Raw genomic sequence first — 22,964 nt, forward strand, 5'->3', positions numbered from 1 at the left:
AATCTGTCACAGAACCTGCTGCCATGAGGGGAGGTGAAGCTGATGTTGATGTTGCTGGAGTAATTCATGGGCAGACCCATCTCTCCGGGATAGCACAGGATTGAGGCCGCCAACTAGGACACAGCACTGGGAGGACACAGTGGATAACTCAGCAGAGAGGGCTCTTCCAACCTGGCTGATGCTACAGATGACTGTTTAGGACAAGTTAATCAAAGACAGAAATCTACCACATGCAGTGAAACAAGAAGGCGGCCTGGTAAATAAGGTACATGCACTCATTGGTATTATATCCTTTATATTTTATAGGTAATTTCAATTTTCTGAACCCCTTACATCACAGATTCTAAAACCACAAAAACACAATTATTCAAATAGAAAACAATTGTTTTTGAAAGAGAGGGGCAGTTGTGTATTCCTTTTCTTGTCACTGTTCTTAGGGTCTGGATTTGCACTGGATAATAACTGCTGGAAAATGAATGGAGATGGTTTATATGGGTTTATGATCCCCTGCATATTACGTAATATACCCTGGGAATCAGGCTGGATAATATCTGAGGGTATGTGTGTAAGGAGTGGGGGGGTAATCAAATCACGTGTGTCAGGTGGAAAATGAATGTCTAGTGGAATGCAGGAGGTTTTCTACTCTACGTACCCAGCATGGCACAGCTGGTGAGGTCAGGACCGCCTGGGGGGGCAAGTGGGGCAATTTGCCCCAGGGCCCTAGGGGACCCCATGAGAATATAGTATTCTATAGTATTGCAACTTTTCTTAATGGAAGGGGCCCATGAATCATCTGGGCATCCCTAGGTGAGGTGAGTTCTGGAGAGGTCCCACCTGTCTCTCAAGCTCTGGGTATTGGCTGAGATGGGAGGCAGGACCTGGGATTGGATGGATCAAGGCTCATATCCATTCTGGCAAATCCCATGTTCCACTGTCTCTTGAGTCTAAGTGTAGCATGCACATCAGGAACTGCCATTCATTTATTCCAGTGGGTGACAGACCCATACTGGTGACAGGAGCTGTGACTGGCTTAATGTGAGGGAGGGCTCTTGTCTTATGGACTGCGACACTGGGGAAAGTCAGCCCTGAAACGGAAGGCTCACTGCTGGGGATTATGGGTAAACATTGTCATCAAGGTAAAATGCAGAGCAGGATTTTATTGTTCCTCATTGAGAGGGGCTAATTAGACACACAAATGTTAGTCCCCAGCAGAATGGTTTGACCACCCTTGCCTGGTGTGATTGCAAGATCTGTGCATGGCAAAGCCACCCCCAGGAATGCCTTGTGTGCACACTCCATCTACCATGCAGCACCTCACCACCCCTACTCCTCCTGGTTCACCCCACTGCAAGGATCTGTGCCGGACAGGCTGGGGCATGGCAGGGAAAATACACAGGGGTCCATGTGCTGTGCTATTCTCAGGTGAAAGGTGCTATCTAAGTGCAAATTATTATGAGTGCAGAATGGGGCGGGGGGCAAGGAGGGATTCCCAGTGGGTTAGAAGAACAGAACTTTTAGCTCCAGTATGAGCCTGCTCTGAAATACAGGGAGAGGGTCGGAGTGGTGTCGCCGGGAAGAGATTCAATGGCCAGGGGCTAAGCAGCAACCTCAACAGGCCCTCTCAGGGGTTCACACTCTGGGTGGCCATAGATAATATACACATTGCCAGATGCTACAGCACTGGTGAGCTGAGCCCATGATAACTATCCCGCTTTCCTCTGGCCACCTCCTCCATACAGCACTCAAATTCAGGAGTCAGATCTGTGTGGGAACGGAAGCCACCTGGACTGACCTGCAGCGAACAAGATTGTCAGAGGCCAGGAATGGTTGACATGCTCGAAGGGCTGAGGGACGGGAGCGTGACGATTCATCTTCTCCTGGGAGGGGCATTTGTGTGTGGGCCAGCTCATCCCTAATGCAGAACAGGATTAAGGCCTCATCTCATGTGCTTTGAGGCATTTTCCATGGGGTCGGCCTGCTGGGACTCGGGGCCAGAGGCAGCACGGGTGCTCAGGGAGGAGGGGCATGGAAGGTGTACAGAAGGTGGGACGGGTGCCTCTCGGCTCTAGTCGTCTTTGTCTTTGGCTCCATGCTTGAGAATGCGGGTAAACTCCACATAGTTGAAGTTGCCTTTCTTATCGATGGGGGCCTCTCGATACATCTCGTCCACCTCCTCGTCCGTGAACCTGTCCCCCATGGTGGTGAGCAGCTCGCGCAAATGGTCTTCATGAATGAAACCTGTAAGGGGGCAACAAATGGCAGGGAAGAGGAAAGATAAAGAAGGAGGAGTTAATGTAGCTGGAGTACCCGAGCGAATAGAGCCGGGGAACAGAACTCTGAACTGGCTCCTGGGAAGCACTGGCCCAGGACAGGATGACCCAGCAGTGGGGAACGGGGTGTTTCTAAAGAGTCTGGTCCAAGGACTTGGTCACCCCTAGCTACACAGTACAGCAATTACAGGGACCCAGGACACTGCGCTGCAAACGTTAACAATGGCACCCCAAAGGGACGAGAGCTGCTGCAAACAGGTGGCCGGAGATTGAAACCTGCGCCCCTTAGGAACAGGATGGCCTCTTCCCAGTCAGCGCAGTGTGAAAAGCAACTGTGGAGGCTACAGAGAGTGAGATAGTGCCCGTGCCCAGGAGTCACACTGCTGGGGGACTCATGAGGGGTGGAAAGGGGAGAGCGTGGGTCTCAGAAGGAGCTCAATGGATCAGCATCCCCTCCAGGAAGGGTATCCCCCAGCAGGCAGCATTTTCTGAGTTAGTGGTTCTGTGGTACCTGCAGCCTGCACAGTGCCCCTCAATTGCAGCTCTCAGGATCCCCCATTATTCCCCTCCCAGGTGGCATTGAACAAAGACAGCATCATGCCTTTGCTCTGCAGACACACCAAGGGAGAACAAGGATGCTGGGTCCCACTCTGTGAGCTTTTGAATTAGGGTGAAAGGCTCCTCCTTTGGGCTTGGCATTGGATGGGCCCCAGATAACTGGCTTAGGCCCAAACCTTCAATGACACATAGGAGCCTTTCTCCCTTCTGGACCCTCAGCCCCGGGTTAAAGGCAGCCACCATGGCTAGCTCCACACTCCCCTGCCTGGGAGCCACTGGGGGAGCAGAGCTCTGTCTCCACTGGCTGGCTCGGCCCAGCATCCCTGGCTGGCATGGCTGACAGCACAGTCAGCCTGGCCCCCCTTATCGTACCTGTCGCGTCCTCGTCGAAGCAGGCAAAGGCATTGCGGATTACATCTTCTGGGTCGGTGCCGTTCAGCTTCTCTCCGAACATGGTGAGGAACATAGTGAAGTTGATGGGACCCGGTGCCTCGCTCATCATGCCCTCCAGGTACTCATCAGTGGGGTTCTTTCCTGCCGTATGGAACCAGCGCAGGGTGAGCTGCTGCACTCCGATACTTGCTCAGCTGAGGGGGTGTGAGTGCTTGAAACACGACTAAAGCCTCATGACACATGGGCATGATTGTTCCCCATTTTACAGGTGGGGAAACTGAGGCACAGAAGCGACTAGTCCAAGATCACCCAGCAAGTGAGTGACAGAGCCAGGAATAGAACCCAGGTGTCCTGATTCCCAGTCCCTGTTCTACTCACTAGATGAGACACAAACCCAAGGCAAGCACATGACTCGGGGACACCAAAATCACTCTTTGGGAGGCAGAAATGAGACCCGCAGCTCAGCTGTTCATTGGTCAGAAATGTCAGCGTGGAGGGGCCAGGATCTCGCTGAATCATTCTGTGTATTCAGACAATCTGGGACCTTAAGCAGCTGATCCCGTTGGCCCTCAGGCTGCATTTTGGGTGCATCTGGAGGATCCCCAGTCTGTATCTTCTCTGCCCCTTGGTTCTAAACCCCATGTGTCCTGACTGGACTATATGATAAAAGCAGCAGGTACGGTCTTCAAAAGCACCTGAATCCCATCTTCCAAAGTGACTGAGGCACTTAACAGCCTGGGTCTCAGTGGAAGTCAATGGCCCAGCTCCTCAAAGGTACCCAGCTCCCTAATACCCCTGAGGATCCGGGCCTTGGGTCCTTTTTGAAAATGTTACTCTATGGGCTGGGACGCTTGTCTGCCCTTCTAGCTGAGTATCCTAGCCAGCCGAGTAATGCAAAGAAGTGCTCGTGAATATTTATCTTCACTTTTAAATGAGCTCGCTTCAGACATGTTCACACACCCGTAGCATCCGTTTGTCACAATCAGAAAGCTGTGCCGTGCCAGCACACCTGTCCCTGCAGTGCCAGCACTCCGCTTGCTTTCCAGGAGGGTTCGCCCCACATACGAGACCATAAGGGTCCCGCCAGCCCACTCAAGGAAATGGACTGCATGTCTGCGGACAGCCTGAGCGCTGGCATTCAGATTCGGAATGACTGGCCTTGGGGGAAGCTAAATTTCTGACGCATGTCCCCAGGAAGTTTGATTAACCAACAGAGTGGCGAGAATCCCAATCTGCCCCTGACTGCTGCCCAGAGAGAGGAGCAACCTTGTCTGACAATCTGTTCCTCACCCAGATTCCTTCATCAGCTCTTCCCATTCCATCACCTGCTTTTCCCTTAGCCGTAGCCAGCCTGTACAGTTCAGTGCCCTCTGGTGGGTGCAGCTGCAAACAGCTCTTTATGCCCGGCTTCAAAACACATGTTCTACATTCTGAGAGCAGCCCCTCTTCCCCTCACTTTTGTGTGCAGTTAGGGGCAAATGAGGGGAGCTCTGCCTCCTGGCTGCACTAGGACTTCAGAACAGGTTTGGTAGCCAGGTCAATAATTGACAGATCTCCAGGGGGACTGTGGAGGCAGGAAAAAAGGAGGAGAGAAGATGTTGAAAACTACCTGGCCTGCAGCTAAGCAGAAATAACTTTGGGTGGGGAAGCTTGGCAAACCTTGCAAGTCAAAACGAGCTGGAGCCTTGGGCTCTGCTTCTATCCCAAGAGCGCCTTCTTTGTGCTGGCTGACCTGCTAAACAAGCCAGGGCAGGACTAGCTGGGAATCTCATTCATACACGTACACTTTTCTGAAGGCTCTGGAGAGCAGTGTCTCCAAAGAAGACAATCCCATACCTCTCCAGCTCAGGCTGTTGTGGCCGTGAACTTTAGTGCTTGGGCAGAGCAGAGAACTAATGAGTAATAGGGTACAAACAGTAATAATACTTAGTGCTTAAACAGACCTTTTCACCCACTGATCTCAGTGCAGTTTACTAAGGAGGCAGGGGAATCATTGTACCCTTTCTACAGATGGGGAAACTGAGGTACAAAAGGGAAGGGACTTGCTCAAGATTACACAGCGACTTGATGGCAGAGCTGGGAATAGTAACCCAGGACTCCCCACCTCGTGTCTTTGAAATACCCACCATTGTGATTTCTCGTGGAGTACTGGCATTTCCCTTATTGTTAGCTGAATGCAAACAATTGGGGCGAGGGTAGGGGGGAGAAAATGGAGTTTTAGCTCTTCCAAAGACCTTCAGAACATGGCACTACTGTTTTCCTGCAGCCTTGTCTACATTAAGTTTTGTCACTTTAATTATAGTTAAAGGGGAAAAAATACCCAAAACCCAAGTGTGGGTGCAATTATACTGTTATAAAAGTGCTTAAACCACTGTAGCTTCCTCCAGCTCAGCAAAGTCAACATACAGAGCCTCATACCACTATAACTGCACCCATGCTAGAGCTTTACTGGCATAAGTGTGCTGGTAACAACACACATGCGTGCGCCACCCACATCTGCCCAACATAGCCATGTCAGTAAAACTTTTCAAGTGTAGACCGGGCCCGAGTCTGCCCACAGATACACAGCTGAGAGGTGGGGCCTGCTCCTTCCACACCAAAGGGGTGCGAACATGGGTCTAACTGGGACGTATCAGCATTAAAGTGCCAGCAGTGAAATAGTTAAGGAGAAACCTCCAGTTATTACACTCCCCCCACCCCTCGTGGTTAGATTGATTTAAATGATAGTCCATGGGGGATGACTGAATGGCTTAGCACAGGGGTTCTCAAATTGGGGGTCGGGATCCCTGAGGGAGTCGCGAGGTTATTGGATGGGGGGGGGAGTCGTGAGCTGTCAGCCTCTACCCTGCTTTGCCCCCAGCATTTATAATTGTGTTAAATATATAAAAAAAGTGTTTTTTAATGGGGGAGAGACCCATTATAATGGGGAGGGGGTCGCACTCAGAGGCTTGCTGTGTGAAAGGGGTCACCTGCACAAAAGTTTGAGTACCACTGGTTTAGCACATATTTGGGAGGAGGGTGTGGGCCTTAACGCAGGACAATGGAAGAGGGAAGAAATGCAAGGTCAAAATCCAGTGGGAGGGGGATAGGAAGGAAGCTCTTTGGGGAGCTGTCTGTGCAGCACCTACCACAGTGGGGCCCAACCTGGAGGCCTCTGGAGGCTACTGCAGTATAAACATAAGTAATAATCAACCCCTTTCTGTATGTCCTGAGAGGGGAGAGACCTCTGCAGCATGTGATGAGATTTCTCGGGCCCTGGCTCTATACCACAGCCAGAATACTTGTATTTCAGCCTACCTGGCTTCTCTCTTACAGCCCAGAGCCCTGGCTACCCTGCAGCTCGACCTGTGCTTGCAACAAGCAGGAGTCAGGACCGATAGGGTATTAGCATGGCCAGGGGGCTGCATTTACACACACCTCTTTGGGGCAGGGATGGGAAACCCAAATCACACCTCTGTGCCCAAGGGGGCTCTGCTATGCCCCCCCCACCCCCCGGAGCTGCCACTCAGCCTCGGGGTTCTTGCGAGGGAAGGCAGGTGATTTGCAGCCCAGACTCCCCTGGAGACCCACCCCTGTAGGCTTCCCAGGAAATGTTCTGAACTGCTGCGTCCCCTGGGTCATGTTCCCTTCCCTCAACCCCACCAATGCTACCTGCTTCCGGAGCTCACTACACCACCACCCCCCTCCCGAGCTGGCCTCAGTCACCAGTGACTCCCTCTGGGCCATGACCAGAGAGCCGACATAGTCAGGGAAGATCCTAAACTGTGCTATAAACAGTCGGGCCTCTGGTCCGTGGAACCCCAAGTGGCTGGGGTGAGGCAGGGAGAAGTGCTTTGAGTGACATCCCGTCCAACCCAGCTGGTGGAAGAGGGAGGGAGAGATCACAAGTGCTGGACTAGCACTACCAAAGGAGGGGATAAAAAGTTTTGTCTGGCCACGGGGGACAGCACCCTAGGGTGGCCTCAAATAGATTTCAATAGCTGGGTGCCGATCCGGAACTCAGCACATTTCTCTGCATAGATGGAACTGTGACAGGGATTGGGCTGGAGTGTTTCCCGCCCCTACTCTTGTGTCTCTCTCCCTGGAGAGTGTGATGGTGCTGGAAGTGGAGCAGCGGAACAAAAGGGTTCGCCTACATAACCCACAACTAACAGGTAACTGTCACCCCCAGTGGCCAGCATGCGTAAAGCAGTTTGATTCTTCTCTGTTAGCTCAAGGAGTAAAGGCTCCTGTTTTCAGACTCAGAAGTCCTGTGTTTGATTCCCAAAGACACACCAACCCAGGGACAGTTACACATCTACAGGGAAATATTTTGCACCAACATAGCTGTACCAGTACAGATTCCTTGTGCAGACACACTGCAGCAGTGTAAAAGGTGACGCCCACTGCGGCAAGTCACTTTTTTCACCAGTGTAACTCACCTACACTACGGGTTTGCACTGGTGGAGCAGTGTCAGTGATGCTTCACAGGTGCAAAGAGTTCCTGGGATAGACAAGCCCCAGCCTTTATTCAACTCTGCTTCCAGTTTTCCTGAGGGGATAGTTTATTTAAATAGGAGGGTGAGGCAGAAGAGAAATCTGAAGAGGTCAGAGACCTTCAGCCTAGAGTAATTGTCAAATACCTATAGGAGAGAAGGGCTGCTCCCAGTTCCCCAAGCACAGTCCCTGTGGCCTAGCAGCCAACCAGTGCGGGCACCCTGTTGGATTGGCACTTGTTACCTAGAGACGCCAGCATGTCATGCAGATCCTCCTTGTCAATGAAGCCATCACGGTTCTGGTCAATCATGTTGAAAGCCTCCTTGAACTCCTGGATTTGTGACTGATCAAACATGGCAAAGACATTGGAAGTGGCACGTTGGGGGCGCTTCTTGGTGGTTTTGGCCTTGGCTCTCTTGCTGGACATCTTGGCAGCTGGTGATCTACCTCCTGAGTGAGACAGGGAAAGCAGAAAGGAGACTGACTGACCATGGGAACAGACAGAACCAACAGGAATGGAGTGGAGCAATCTACCTGAGCAATTGCAGCAGGGGCAGGGCTGGGAGACAGGCCATGTGGGTTCTGTTCCTGCTTTGTCTGCTGACCATGCAACCAGACCAGTCATTTAACTGCCCTGCCCCCTCAGCTTCCCCGTCTGTAAAATGGGGATAATCATATTTTGCTAACTTTCATCACACAAGGAGGGGGGGTGATTTAATTAATTAGCTGGTAAAGCATCTGTAATCCTTGCATAACGATAATGATTGTAGGGAAGGCTAGGGGTGACTACTTCTTTGGATTCAGAATTGGTCCATGGATGCAAGAGCAAACACTTGTTTCCTCCCTCTTCTCCCTTTGAAGAAGACGCTGAATTCGGACACTGACCCCAGCAGGTAAAACAGTCCTATGTGAATTTCAGCAGATCATGCCCCTTGTATTGCAATACGAGGTTCCCCCCCTACCACCCATCTCCTTATAGCTTTGGAGTGGGGTGGGGCTGGACCTGTTTTCTGTGGTTACATGGGGGCATGGTATGGAAGAGAGTGAGACCCACTGTTCTTGTATGCGGCGGGGAAGTTTAGTTATTGTGATGTACTGGAAATTGTTCAGATGACAAGACATCACTTTAAATTGTAAGGGGTTTCCTCTGGTCCTGCTTGCAGCCTAGGGGTCTCTGAGGGAAGCCATGATCTAGGTTTCCTGGTGCAGTCTGCAGAGAGTCAGCATGGAGGTGAGTGGTCGCTCTCTGCTTTGTCTCACTCTGTTTTTGGTTCTTGTGCATTAGGACGCTAAATTCTAAGAAATGAAGTCGTGCTATGATGCAACCTTCCGACAAGAGTCTTTATGATTTTTTTCTCTGTGTGTGCGGTGAACAGAACAGCAATGACCTGATGTGAAGTTGCTACAGGACAGTGAATTAGAAATAAGTTTCCCCATGGCAGCACCAGCACCAGTCCTAGCCATGGTGGCAGCACTGCTTTTGGTAGGTGCCAGGGCAGTCTGAGCTTGCTCTGAGCAGGGTTAATGGTTGAAGCACCCTGAAGAGTCTGCACTAACACACCCACCTCTAGGTCCTACAGCTGCTGAAGCACAGGCGGAGCTGCTCCTCTGCCTGCATCTACACTGCCTTTTTCTAGATCTTTTCCAGAGTCAGATCTTACACTGACCCACCCATGCTCCCGCCATATCTGTAAGACATTAAAAATGTGATGAGGAAAAATACTCCAGGAACCAAGCTAGCAGCCTTCTTGGTCTAGATCTGCCCCTGCGGCAGCTTCTTGTGTGCAGTCACCGGGGCACCAGCTGTACCCCCTGGTCTCAGGCTCCAAACTGTCCTTTGGGGCCTTTCTCTTTAGCCCAGTCTGCAGAGAGAGGCTTCTAGCTGAGCATCTCGCAGCTTCACCATGCTAGGGACTGTGAGGGTCCTGGATCAAGTCTCAAGTGTCATGATGCTTATGTAACACATCCCCCTGCACTCCTCCAGGGAGGGCCTCGCTATGGGCACTTGGAGCCAGATTTTGTTCCTCTTGCTGCTGGTGTAAATCTACTACTCGTAGTGTACGTGCCTGAAAGCAGAATTTGGCCTGTCCTTAACCAGAAGAGCCCTGTGCAATAGACAAGCATCTCTCAGGATACTGGCGAGAGGGGGCTCTGTGGTCAGAGGGGGCCCAGCAGGTGGCATGCTGCTTAGCTGCCTGTTACTGATCCCCATCCCCTGAGCCCAAGGGCAACCCCTCAGGTCAGGCAGAGTGTCCCCATTTTTAGGATCCTTGCATGGAAGGGGTTATAGATGTGCAAAAAGTTCCCCTTATCAGGGAAAGAGTCCAGCCATCCTCCCCTTCATCACAAAGCCCTGCAGTGATCTGCTTGCCTTGTACACTTTAAACACACAAAGAAAGGCTCACAAACAAGGCATGGGCTCTGGGCTGCCTTCCCAGTGCCGGCCCTGTTAGGAACAAGCAGGAAGTTGGTTATCTGCTCCTTGCAGATTCCTAGCATTCCACTCCCCTCCCCCTGCCCTCTTTGTTTCACCAGAGAGCGGCTGCCGAGCTGGGTTCACCCCCGCAGCAGCAGCTTGTGACCTAGGGCTAGGGGGTCCCAGCACACTGAGCAGAGCTAAGGACTGAACTGTAATCGGGGGGGGGGGGTCTGATTTATGCTCAGGATGGCCTAATGAGCACATCCAGCAGCCCCATGCAGGACAGCAGCAGCCTCTCTTGCATTGGTGGGCTCTGTCACGGCAGGGAGAGGGTTAACAGTTACAGATCTCTGAGCACCTGGCCCTAAGCTCACCCTCGCTGTCCTGGCAAGGCCATGGGAGCTCAGCTCAGAGAGCAGAGGCTATTTCTCCCAGCTCCTAAGCAGGGTGTGGCATTGCAGCCAGCAGGGGAGAGGCCTGGCCCCCCGCATGCAAGCCCCTCTGCTGAGCAATTGCCATGGGGGCTGCTGGTATCATCATGCCCGGCCTGCTTTCTAAACTCCAGCAGGTCTCCTAGCAACTGCCCTGGCTGCTCATTGATCTGGCGATTGCCCCTGGCCATGCACCTGCCCATCATTCCTGCCCTGGTCACCTGACACTCTATCCAGTTACTGGATCAGCTGGGTGTGAACAGGCCCCTCGCCCCAGATCTTCAATAGGTGAACAGTCCGCAGCCTGCTACATAGTTGAGTATTTTTCCTCTGTGCCCTTGTTGTAGCTCTTCCTCTGATCGTCTGCTTAGGGATTTAATTGTTCTGATAATTTCCAATCACATCACCTGCTTAGTATGTGCTACTGGTACAATACATCTTGCTGCTGGATGGACTCCCCACCTACTTGGGCCATTTCACCTGCTCAGTTCCTGCCTGAGAGCTCAATTAAGGGTGCCATCAGCCCACCCTAACTGACTGATTCCCACATGGCTGCACCTCACCAGCCAACTGAGGGATTCAAGTGATCTCTGCCCCTTTTCACCAGGCTCCTGCACATGGGAGGTAGGAGAGGTGTCACCTGCACCTCCAGGGAAAACTCCCTCATTCAGGGGGCCTATGCATTACCGCCACAGAAAGCTGTGGGTGAGTGCAGGAATCCTGGCCAGGGAACACCTGCATCCCATAGTGGCCGTTGTAACAGGAGTGGGAGTTACTGTAGCTGCCAAATGAACTCACACAGATAATGATAAAAGACACACACACCCTGTTACATGTGGGTGAGCACTTTTCACAAAGCAACCACTCCATAAACAGTCCTCATCCTCATGGGAAACCTGCAGAGCACTTTCCAAAGAGCTTAAACTCATTCTCCACTACAGGGCAAGGGCGGGGAAAGGTCAAAGATCCCAGCAGTCACAGGACCTCCCTGATCCTTGGCGGTTTCTAATGTCTTGTCTGCACATGAACTTGTAGTGGTTTGGTTACAGGTGTGGTTTTAAACGGACTCAGTTATACTGAAAAGGGTTTGGTGCTAGTTTAAGAGTGTCTTATATCAGCTTAGCAAGTCTCTTCCTTATTGACTTCAGCTAAACTGCATTAAGCCACTCTTAGACCAGGACATGGGCATCCACCCAGGACCTGGCACCAATTTAACTGACTTGATTTTTAAACTAATGTCAACCCGTGCAGTGTTCTTGTGTAGACAAGGTCTTGGGGCAGCTGCTAGGCCTGTAGAGCAGAAGCAAACACTAGGCCCACAGCAACAGCTAGTTTGAAGTCCAGCTGCCTAACGCAGCAAGAGGGCTCCAGGAGAGGCTCATTCAGTCAATCTCATAGCAGCTGGAGGTAGAGACTTAGTTCAAGGCTGTGACAACCTCTCACAACATGCAGGTAAGAGCCCCCAGCTAGGGATGAATCCACTGTTGTTTGCCACAGGCCAGCATGGATGGGTCACAACTACTTACTCACCCTTATCACAGAAGACTGTAACCTGGTAATGTTACTAACCAGTTAGTTGCAATAATACTGGGCACTTATACTGTGCTTCACACAGCTGAGTCCTTCCAACTCCTCTGGGGAAGTAGGTTGGTATCATTCCCCCATTTTGCAGCAAGTGCATTTTACTCCCATTTTGCAGATGGGGAACCTGAGGCAGAGGCGGGAGCCTATATTTCCAAGCATTCACTCATTTTGGGTGCACAAACTGAGTTGTCAAGGGCCTGATTTTCAGAGATGCTGTGCACTCACAACTGCCATTGTCTTCAGCAGGAGACTAGGGTGCTTCTCTGAAAGCCAGACTGCTTCCTTTAAGGTGTCTCAAGTGGGACACCCAGAGTTAATGTAGATGTTTAGCCCCACATTTCCAAGCAACTTGCCTAGCATAACTCAACAACCAACAGGAGAGACAGGATGAGAACTGGGGGGACATCCTGGTTCCGAGCCCCTTGTGCATGGATCTGTGCCTCAGGCCTGCTGGCTGATCAAGTTCAGAATGGCCTGGTGGTTAAAGCACTGGACTGGGAATCAGGAGATCTGCATGCTGTTTATAGCCTTCCATGTGATGACCTTGGGCAAATCATGTCACTGCTCTGTGCCTCAGTTTCTCCATCTGTAAAGTGGGGACTTTAGCACACACCTTCTGTGCGAGGGTGGAGGGGAGGTGTGAGGCTGAATTCATACTTGTTGCAAAGTGCTTTGAGCTCCGTGGCAGGAAGTTCAGAGTATTATGATTGGGGCATGCCCTCTATGCCAGGCTGGGGAACACACTCGCCTGCATTCCTGGCTTATGTGGCGTGGGACACAAAGCAGTTAAGACACCATGTCATGTCGCATTAGGCTGCACAATGCCACTCAGTGCTACGTGCCAGAAAACACACCCCGGCTGTTTTGGCCACCTCATGTGAGCTGTTCTGGGTCATTGTTGCTGATAAACCTGACAAGACCTTCGCGATGGCCAGACCCCACAGGGCCAGGATCTCCTCAAAGTCTGCAAGCCAAGGTTGGCCAGCATGCCCCTAGAGCAGGAGAGCCTGTCCCCACGTGATGAACTGGGACATGGACATCCTTCTCTCGCCTGTTCTGCCGTGCCGTGGCACAGCTGCCACTGCCTAGTCCCTCACTCCTGTTTTTACTGCTCTCATTCTATTTTCTTTCTCCTCCTCTCTTTGCGGCGTATTTCCCCCTTTCTTTCTTCTTTCATGGTTCCTGTTCCTCTTCCCTTTCCTAGTGAAGCTGCATTGGTGGGGGGCACGAGGGCAGTCAGGATGCAGGGCTGTAAACCACACCATGTTGTCTGAAAGTGCACCCTGCTGCCTGGCCCTTGTCTCACACTCGCATCCTTGGGAAGCAGCCTCCTCTCACTGGAGCTGCGCTGGTGGGAGACTGTCCCGCTGACGTGGGGCACCAGGCCTCCGAGCCCCAAATGCAGTTTTACCACCAGTACATGCCAGTACTGTCTCACATGGGTAGGGAGCCTCCGAGTACTGAATTGGGGCAAGGCTGTCATGACTGCAGCAATCTCCTCCTGCTGCTGCTTCCCTGAACCCCTGTCTGCTTAGCCTGCCTCCTACCACCTCCTACCCTCCTTCTATCTGCTGCATGAAGAGTACCTGTTATTGCCCCGGGCCCCGGCCCTAGGCTTCGCCCGCTGAGAAAACGCTACAAGAGACCTTAGTGCTTGGACCACCCAGGGAGGGCTCTGACCAGGGAAATGGTACTACAAGTTAGCCCCTTTCTGAGGAATGACACATTTATGAGCCAGTCCGGTAACACAGCTGCCCTCTGAGGGATGCTGGCTCATCTCTGGCCTGGGGGCTGCCTTGTGCCCGCTGCGACATGGGGGTATGTTTCTCGGTGCAACACCACCAACTGCAGGGAGACTTGGAGCGCCTAATAGTGACTTCCCAGGGAGAAGCTCTCTGCCCTCCGACTGGGACCCTGGTTGGGCACTGAGAAGTGCACCCCTACTGTAGACATGTATTCACCCAAAATGCCGAGAGCTGCGGGAGGGGGAAGAGGTAGGGGAGAGAAAGTGAACCTGGAGCCCTTCTCCATGGAGCGAGCTGGAGGAACCAGTAGCATTTACAGACCATCCTGCATTCCTGCAGCTAACAATCTGGGGCTCACAAATAGAGGTAACCCCTCCCCCTTTCCTTATCCTGCCCTCCCCACTGCTTGTCCTCACCTTGGGATGTGGTGCCAAACACAGGGCCTGACTCTGCAGCCCTCACATGCAATGAGCAATGCATTGCACTCGAGGGACTATGTAGGCGAGCAGGTGTCGATCAGCAGGAGGAAAGGTGTCAGAATAGGGCTCCCTTGAGTGGCAAACTCCTTGACTGCGATTGTTCATTAGCACCGTGCAAATCTATGGCGCAGAATGAATAAGGGACAGTAACCAAGTCCTCCCAGCTGCCACCTCGGGCCACTCAGATTCCACCTAGAACATTCACTCCTTCCCCAAGGCCAATGAGGAGATGATAACATAACTGAAGCACCAAGATGTACAGATCTAATCTCCTCCTTCCTCATCCCACCCCTTCCCTACTGCTTTGATGCCGCTGCTCGTCATGCCCCAGTTAGATTGTCAAGTGCTTTGTGGCAGGGACAGTGTCGATCTGCATGTCTTGGAGAGCACCCAGCACATGCTGGGTCCCTGTAACAACAACTGGGGGTCCAGATGGCTGCAGAGACTCCAGTCTGCCAACAGGAGAGTTCAGCCGATATGCACGAATCACCCGGGACCTGATCCACAGCCCAGTGAAGTCAGTGGAAAGGCTTCCATTGCCTATGATGGGCTTTGAACCAGACCTGCAAAAAGCCAAAAATACACTGCAAAAATAGCAAAAGGCTAGGAAAACAAACACTGGTTGTGCTCTAACCATTATCCAAATATTTACCCTGCACCCTTCCTGCTTTGGGGACAAAAGAACAACTTGGATTGTTTTCCCTGCTCGATGGTTCTCGTTATGTATCTGGAATGTGGTTTTGACAGCATGGAGTTTGGTTGTTCAGGGGCCTTAGACCAAAATGTTCCCTGGCAGAATGCTCAATACCAGAGCCTGGCTTGGCTTGCTCACAACAGTCTAGCTATTTAAAACAACACCATAAGTCTCCATAGAGCTATTTTAATGGAATTCCTGGAAGATTTTTGCAAACAGACCCAGCTAATAAATGATGTAGCTGAGCAGGGAAAGATCAAGTAGCTTGCCTCAACTGCACTTCAGAGCATCTAAACCATTGCATTCAATGGGATGCTCTCATCCAAGCTATCCTAGGAAGCTGAGTCCACTGTCGGCAACAGTAATTAATAATGGGTTCTCCTGAACCAGTGCTGGAAACAGCTTCATGTATGTAGGAAATTGGCAGAAGCCCATTCTTCTGTACCAGTGCTGAAAACCTGGTGCCATCTGGGTGAGCAGTTCTAAGCATCACGTGCCATAAACAGGTCAACTTCCTAAAGCAGACAGGGCATGATGGCAGGGAAGCTCCATTTGTCTGGCTTGTTCTTGGACTGTGTCAATGCATCCATGCAGCAACGTGGTTTTCGACAGGCCCCTCTTGGCATGTCCACATGCCGCCCAACTGCATCTGTACCGATATTCTCTGGGACTCTTTTCCTAGTGCCCAGCACTGTGGCTGGGAGCAGGGACTTTTAGTCATTTCCAAACACCCTGCACTGCACAGTTAAGGGGACTGACTGAACTGGTGTAGCTGTAAACCCTGTAGCTTCCCATTCATTATGGGGGGGAAAACTGAAGTAGACGCCATCTGCTTAGCCAGACCTGAACAAAAGTCCTCATCCCAGGTGTTATGACCAGCAGGTACAAGCAGCACTTGCTAATCATCTGGGACAACTGTGATGTGGATATCAGACTTTGAACAAGGGCTTGTAACTGGTGGTGTATTACTTACAACAGAGTCCCTTCTCATCCAGTGTGAATGCTGGACAGGGGAAGGCTAACCTATTCCAAAGTGGCCACTGATTTGGGGTGCCCAATTTGAGGCTTGAAAATAGGCAAGTCATGCTGGCCAAATGGTAAGGAAGGATCAAAAGCCCAGTGAAGTTAAAGGGTGATTTTCCACTGACTTCAGTGGCATTCGGGTCAAACCATATGTCAGCAGCTGAGTGGGATTAGAATGCAGACACCTCCAGCCCTATGCATAATCCACTTGACCATGCTTCCTCCTTAAGCAGCACTTCCAAAGCACTGTATCTAGCCATCATTCTCTTCTTTTTTGTGGGAGCTACACTCCCTCTGCAGTATGTTATCTCTGTCTCAACAGTAGGGCCCTGTGCTGGAGCAACCCATGGAGACATTGCTCCTAATATTACTAGCACCGAGCATCCCAACTCCAGGAGCTAGAGCCTCAAAAGTCATGAGACTAGCTTAAAAATCAGATCTTGTAAATTAGTTCTAAGAACAGTAGTGAAGAGCTCAGTCATCTGAATACTCAGTGTCTGCTTATTGTGCAACCTTATTGCTTTGCTGGGGTTGTTAACAGTTAATTGCACTGCTGTAAGACTTAGAGGCCTCAGCCAAGAGGGAGGCCCCATGATGCTAGGTGCTGTACAAACACAATGACAGACAGGCAGATGGATGCGTGGGTGGGTGGGTAGGGAGGGGAACAGGCACCAAAGATGCCAAAATATGATGACGACATCTGGTCTAAATTGCCAAGCCCCTTAGCTGAGCATTCCTCCTATGGGGATCAGCAATTAAATGGTGAACAATCTTAGCGTTTCAGAAGTAAAGTTAATAAGTGGGCTGCAGTGTTAACGCGTCATTGAGATGAATGAGGGAGTGGAGGAGTTCACACCTCTGAGAGCTATCGTTTCAATAGGCCTGGCTGTAGACTCTGTCATGTGTACTCCCATTTTCTGTCCTCCCTCGTTATATTGCAGCTCAACGTCTCTTTCATGAAAGCAGTTGGATATTTGCAATCAGGCATACAAGTCCTCTAGGAATCCAAGGTGGAGGTCTCTCTGGGATCAGAAACACCCACAAAGGCAGGAGGGGGAGGAGAAGAAAGCCACTAGCAGTCATTCAGTTGCTTCCCCTCCTCTGCTATGATGATGTGAAGAGGCAGGCAGCTGGGGTTGGACCTGGACCCACTCAAGCCTCGTCTACACTAGAGAAATGTTCCAACCCTTTCTCACTTCTGCCAGCGCTGGCTCAGCTACTCCACCAGTGTGAGCAACACCTCAGTGTAGGCAGCCTAGTGCCTACCACTGGTGGATTTAATGCCAAGTCATCTAACCCTGCTTAGAGTAGCTCTAGACAACACGGTTGTCAGTAACAGCGGTGCCTAGCCTACACAATGATGCCAGCCACTGCTACCACCTCTGGAGCTGCAACGGTGGGAAATTCAAAGAGAAAAACTTCTAGTGTAGACACAGCCTTGGGGGGTGGGGGTGAGAGTTTCTATTTGTGGAGTGGCTGGGACAACACAGTTATGGGAGAGGGTGGATTTGGGGTGCAGCCTAAGACCCCAGCCAGACTGAGCTGTAATACCAACCAAGCTGCCCTGATCCTATCACTGTGTCAACCCATCGGTGCTACAAACAAAAAGGGATGTTAGAACATGCAAGGCAGCTGTGCCCTGCTACCATGAGACTTGGAATGTAGATGAGGCCCCCAGATATGGGCATATAGGCCAAGATTTCCAAGCTGACTAGTGATGTTGGGTGCCCAAGGTGAAACACCTTAAAGGGTCCTGCTTTTCCAAATGCAGCTGCTCAGCTCTTCTGGAAAATCGGGTCTCTGTAAGGAGTTTCAGGCTTGGGTCCTTTTTGAAAATGTTGACCATGGGCTTGCAGCAGATTGGGGCCTGTCTGTAGTGCTCTGCAGGTAGCTAATGACAAACCTCTCTTTCTGCTGGCATGTGCTGCTGAAAGCCCCTTTCCGCCTGGCTGGCTGGACAGTCGGCATCTAAAGCCAGTGAAACGTGGCGTTTGTTTTTTGCTACCTTTCAGTTGGGCTTCATGGGGCATAAATAACCAAACGACCTGGATGACCCCAGATTAGGTTCTTGCAGTGTAAGTGGCACCTTCGGCTAAGCGTTGGGGGAAATAATCCAGTCTCTTACTAAAACCCTGTCAAACTCTTCTCAGACCAATGAAGTTCGTGGCCAGAAAGTTCAAAACCAGGACAAAGCAGTATTTTGTCAGACTGTATGTAGTGAACAAGCTCTATTGCTGCACTAGGTCTGAGCCACCCACTCTAACAGGGTTGTAAAGCGTTATGACAAGTAACTTCATGTAACAGAGGGGTCATCCGATATCATGCTGCGGGCCGCTGAGTTGCAGGGGGGCGGGGACCACTATCCCCAAAGCACAGTGCAGCATGAAGAGCCAGCTGCACGGTGGGGGATTCATGTTGTCCTTTGAAGCTTCAGCTATCAGCAGTGGGGACCAGGCATGGCCTGCTGGAGCACATCAGATGTGCTTTTTTCCCCCCGCATCATGCTTTGCTGACTGCTCCAGTCAGACACCTTTCACAGACCCAACTAAGATGATGTTTGGGCACCAAGATGATCCCCCGCCATACCCTGCACCCCCCATTTTTTTTTTTTTTTTAAACAAGCCGTTTCCTCTCCTTCCCCAGCTACTGAGGCCACAATCTGCTGTCACTATGGCAAACAACTGAGACATCAGCTACAGCAATGTGGCATCACTGAGAGTGTGTCTTCATTGGGCAATTGGCACCAGGGCTGGCCTGGCCTGGGTGCGAGCAGCCACACTGCACAGTCCTTCTGGAGCGACTATGTCCTCACTGGTGCAGTGCTTCCCTGTGTGTGTCAGCTAGGGCTTCTGGGAGCCTCTCCCACATGTCTTTGTGCTGCAGTGAGCTGAGCCATTCTTTGACACTTTCCCAGTGAACTGTGGGAGATCCTGTCTGTCCTCTGGGCACACAGGGAATGGTGGGAAGGCATAGGAGCACACTCAGCCCTCCAACGATTTAGCTTGCATCCTCACTGCAAAGCGAGCAGGTTACCAGCCCTGAGTGAAAGCAGCACCCAGTCGGGCCAGCTAGCTTGGGTTGAAAGCACTATCAAACTTGGATGAGAGGGTTTTGTGTGTGGACGGGAAGGGGGTTAGGGGCAACACCAAGGTAAGAGCCCAGGCTAACTATGCAGCGAGAATCTGGAGGAGGCTGGGTAGGAAGCTGAAGGCGTTCAAAGCAGGCTGCGTGGATGCATGGGATGAGTACAGGATTGAGAAGCTGGACCCCAAGGACCTAATCCCAGCTCACTGTGTAGCTCCAGGTCAGGGTGTGCTGCCTCTCTGTGGCTCAGTAAAACAGGGTAATGGTAGAGGAATTACTAATGTGTAGGCAGCACTTTGACGATTTAAAGGTACAAACCGCTGCTAACCCCAGCGTGCAGGCTGCCAGCACAACTGGGAGAAGGAAACTCAGGTCAGATTAATGGGGTTGCTGATAAAATAAGACAAAGCTTCCCAGAGCATGACTGTGGCTCTTTAATGATCCACACAAATGGTGTCTTCAGAGGCCCGATCATCCTTGCTGCAGGGAGTGTCACCTGATAGAAGCCACCCCAGCAACTCCTGGGCAAGACCTTTGGGAGCCAAGAACCTGAGCTGGATTTCTGTGTGCACCTCGTGAGGGTCTGGGGGCACGGGGGTGGGTGGGTGCAATTGGCCACTCTCCGAGCAGTCTGAAATTACCATTTATATGGTCCTTTTCAAGCTCTGGAGAGCGAAGGTTTACCCTGGGTTTTCAGGCTTCTAGTGACCTTGCCCTTGCCATGCAGAAGATTCTGAACTGAATTTTTATTCCCTCCTAGAAGAAATTCTGGGCCATGTCCAGGGAGGGCATCCTGGCCCAGGCAAATGAGAGAGGAGGAGGATTTGGGACAGTGCTTAATTTATAGAGGTGCTGGGGCTCAAGCAACATTTTTACTTTCATAACTGATGTGGCGAGTCCAGAGGTGCCGGGCTGTGACTTGCCAGGCCCAGAGGTCCTGGGGCTCTGAACTGTGAAGCTCTGGCACAAATTAAGCACTGATTTGGGAGCACAGCGATATTTAACTCCTCCCACTGGCGACAGAAAAAGCCAACAGCAATGGGTAAAGAATTTAGATGCCCAGGGAAACACAGCCATCTTTGGTAACCAGCGACTGTTCATGCCTGGAGCTGTCTCATACAGACACCGCACACTGGCGAATGCTGCCACTGCCTCCTCTTCCTCCTAGGGTTACATGTTAAAGAGCCTTCCCATCACTATTTTAACACCCCTCTAATATTCCCCAAATACAAACACTCAGCAAGGGGCTCGATGGAGGAAGTACCTGGGACTAGGAAGCAGCTAGATCTCGGATTCTGATGGGCATTGTCCGAACAGGACAAAAGTTACTCCAGGCGCCGTGGATGCTACAAGTGCTCCAGCTGCAGCTATGCCGCTAGACACTTGCTGTGGAATCGAAGGGGTTTTCCCGTCGCTGCAGTAAATCTGCCTCCTCAGGAGGTGATAGCTAAGTTGATGGAAAAATCCTTCCAGCAACCTAGCTAGGTTGGGTCGACCTAATTTCAGTGTGCCACATGCGGCATTTTTCAGAGCCTGGCGCAGCATTGCTAGGCTGTCTGAAGTTTTAGGTGTAGATCAGGCTTTAGGATTGAGAGAGCAAAAGGGAGGTAAATGACGTTTTTCTTACGCAAGAGAATTTATTGCTTCAAGCAGGGGCGGATTGGGGTTTTGTGGGTCCCCTGGCCCACACCACTTGCTCTTGCAGTCATCATCCCCCCACAGCGTGCTCCTGCTGGGAAAATGGAATGGGGGCTCGGGGGCTTGCCCTGCTCCGCCCGCCCAGTGCTCCAGCTGGGGAGTGGGGTCAGGGTATAGGGGCATCCATTTTGCCAAGGCCCCCCAACTGGCCGGGGCCCCTGGGCACAGGCCCTGTTGGCCCAGAGGCTAATCCTCCATTGGCATCAGGTCGCTCAATAGATCACTAAGGAGCTCTCTAAGATCACTAGGGGATCACCCAAGAGAGGGCAGTGTGCATGTTTGCCAGGATCTTGCCTTGTGCCATCTGCAAAAGGACATGGGAGAAAACAACATTCCAGACAGGAATGAATCTTGCCTAAGAAACCCAGAGGCAGGCCCTAACAGCAAGCTCAGAGCGGGGAAGCAGACAGAAAAGCCCAGCTTGTTTCAGTGCATTGCAGTGTGCTCAAGACAGCTCTGATTCCAGGCCCCGTTTTGCCTATATGAGATTGATGCTTCCTGAAAGAAGCCCCCCGACTGACTGAGCTATCCACGGTCAGTAGGAAAGCCCAAGAGAGAGCACAGCCAACGCCTGCCACGGCTGCGTGTCAGCGGTTCCGTAACCACGGCTGTGTCCTGCTCTGTCATCAGTGCTCTACGTGCTCTTCTCATCTCTGTTACGGCCACAGGGCCAGGCTGCGCAGCCTTTACTTACTCTGGCAAGTAGTTACCTCCAAACGCAGTGCCACTGATCTTAGTGGGACTGTTTGGAGGAGCCAGATGCTCAGCAGGGTAAGGGCCCTGTGATGAGAGTGGAGAGCTCTGCCTGTCCCTGTCTCCCTCCTGTCACATCCCAGCAGTGACAGCACTGCGTGGGTTCGCTCGCTCCCTGGGGATGCCTGCCAGGGTTCTCTGCTGCCGTAACAGGTGTTGGTAGGTGAACACCCGACCACGGCAGCACCCAAGACCATACACCTGCCCCCGAAAACACACTCTGCTTCAATGTCTTGCCTGAGGGAAGGTAAGAAGTTAAGCAGCGGGAACACAGATCTGGAGGTTTCCTTCCCTTCTCATGCAGGCTCAGTCCGGATTGCACAGAATGTGAATCTCTCTACCAGCAACTGGCCTTGTGAGAAGACAACCAGCAAAGGGTCTGCACTCCTCAAGTTCCCATCCCCTGCTGAAGGCTCTGCTCCAGGGTGTAGTGCACGTCCCAGGCCATGCCAGCTGTCAAAGAACTCAGACATAGCTTGGGTTTATTTCCTTCCATGCACGTCTATTTGCTCCCTAGACTGATAAACTATTAGCCAAGGCACAGACGCATTTCCTCCCATGTAACTTCTGATAGCACGGTGGGCAGCCTTCTTATCTGACTCCAACTTTCTTTCCTCCTCTGCAATGAAATGCTAAAGGCACCAGGAACCCTCTGCCAGAATACCCCTTCCTGTGGTGGAGGACAAGTACTCACACAACCCTTTACAGGAGATCAGCATCTATTTCAGCAAAGAGGGTATTCTTGACTGGATCCCACTTCTTTCCCTGAGAGGTTCTGATGCTACAGAGCTCTGGTCTTGGTCCACTAACTCACGTTCATCCCTAAAACTGCTAGAAGCTTTTAACTTGAGACTGGAAAATGTAAGAGCTCAGTTTTTTGGGAATCTTCCCGCACCCTTCTGATTTCATCCATGACACACCTTAGCTGCCCCCAGGAAACCACACCACATGGAAAGTGAATCAATGGAAAAAGCTCTTACCTGTGTCAGAAACGGTTAAAAACCCAGAGATCCCAAAGGCGTTTCTGACTCCTGCGAATAGAAGAAATTAACTAGCTGTTTTAATCTCCCTGGCTGGAAGGAGCTGGGTCATATGGCAAAGGCAGCCAATGGAGAATGGAGTTTACCTAAACTGTTCCCACCCACCCCAAAGGATTTGGCCATACAAGGCAAAAGAATGCTGAGAGCATGTGGTAGCAGCCCAGCTGTGGGACGCTGGAGTTTGGGATATGAGAACAACAGGAGAGGGGGGGAAATAAAGAAGGCTGTGGAAAGAGATGATTCTGCCTTATATAGATGAAATGCTGACGGAAAAAGCAGCAGAGGGCCTGCAGCCTGGTGAGCAATGCTCTGCAGTG

The 22,964-nt window shown here is 51.5% G+C and overlaps 1 protein-coding gene across 1 annotated transcript; it reads right to left on the reverse strand.

The window, feature by feature from the left end:
- Window positions 1–278: 278 nt before the first annotated feature.
- Window positions 279–22,694, reverse strand: MYL9 (myosin light chain 9). The gene is made up of 4 exons (XM_030533242.1): window positions 22,588–22,694; window positions 7,941–8,147; window positions 3,201–3,362; window positions 279–2,238 (listed from the first exon to the last, which is right to left on the reverse strand). The coding sequence occupies exons 2-4, from the start codon at window positions 8,122–8,124 to the stop codon at window positions 2,066–2,068; spliced, it is 519 nt and encodes a 172-aa protein (XP_030389102.1). The 5' UTR covers window positions 8,125–8,147; window positions 22,588–22,694; the 3' UTR covers window positions 279–2,065.
- Between the last annotated feature and the right edge of the window lie 270 nt (window positions 22,695–22,964).

The sequence above is a fragment of the Gopherus evgoodei genome, chromosome 14 (assembly GCF_007399415.2).
Source record: "Gopherus evgoodei ecotype Sinaloan lineage chromosome 14, rGopEvg1_v1.p, whole genome shotgun sequence".
NCBI classification, from domain to species: domain Eukaryota; kingdom Metazoa; phylum Chordata; order Testudines; family Testudinidae; genus Gopherus; species Gopherus evgoodei.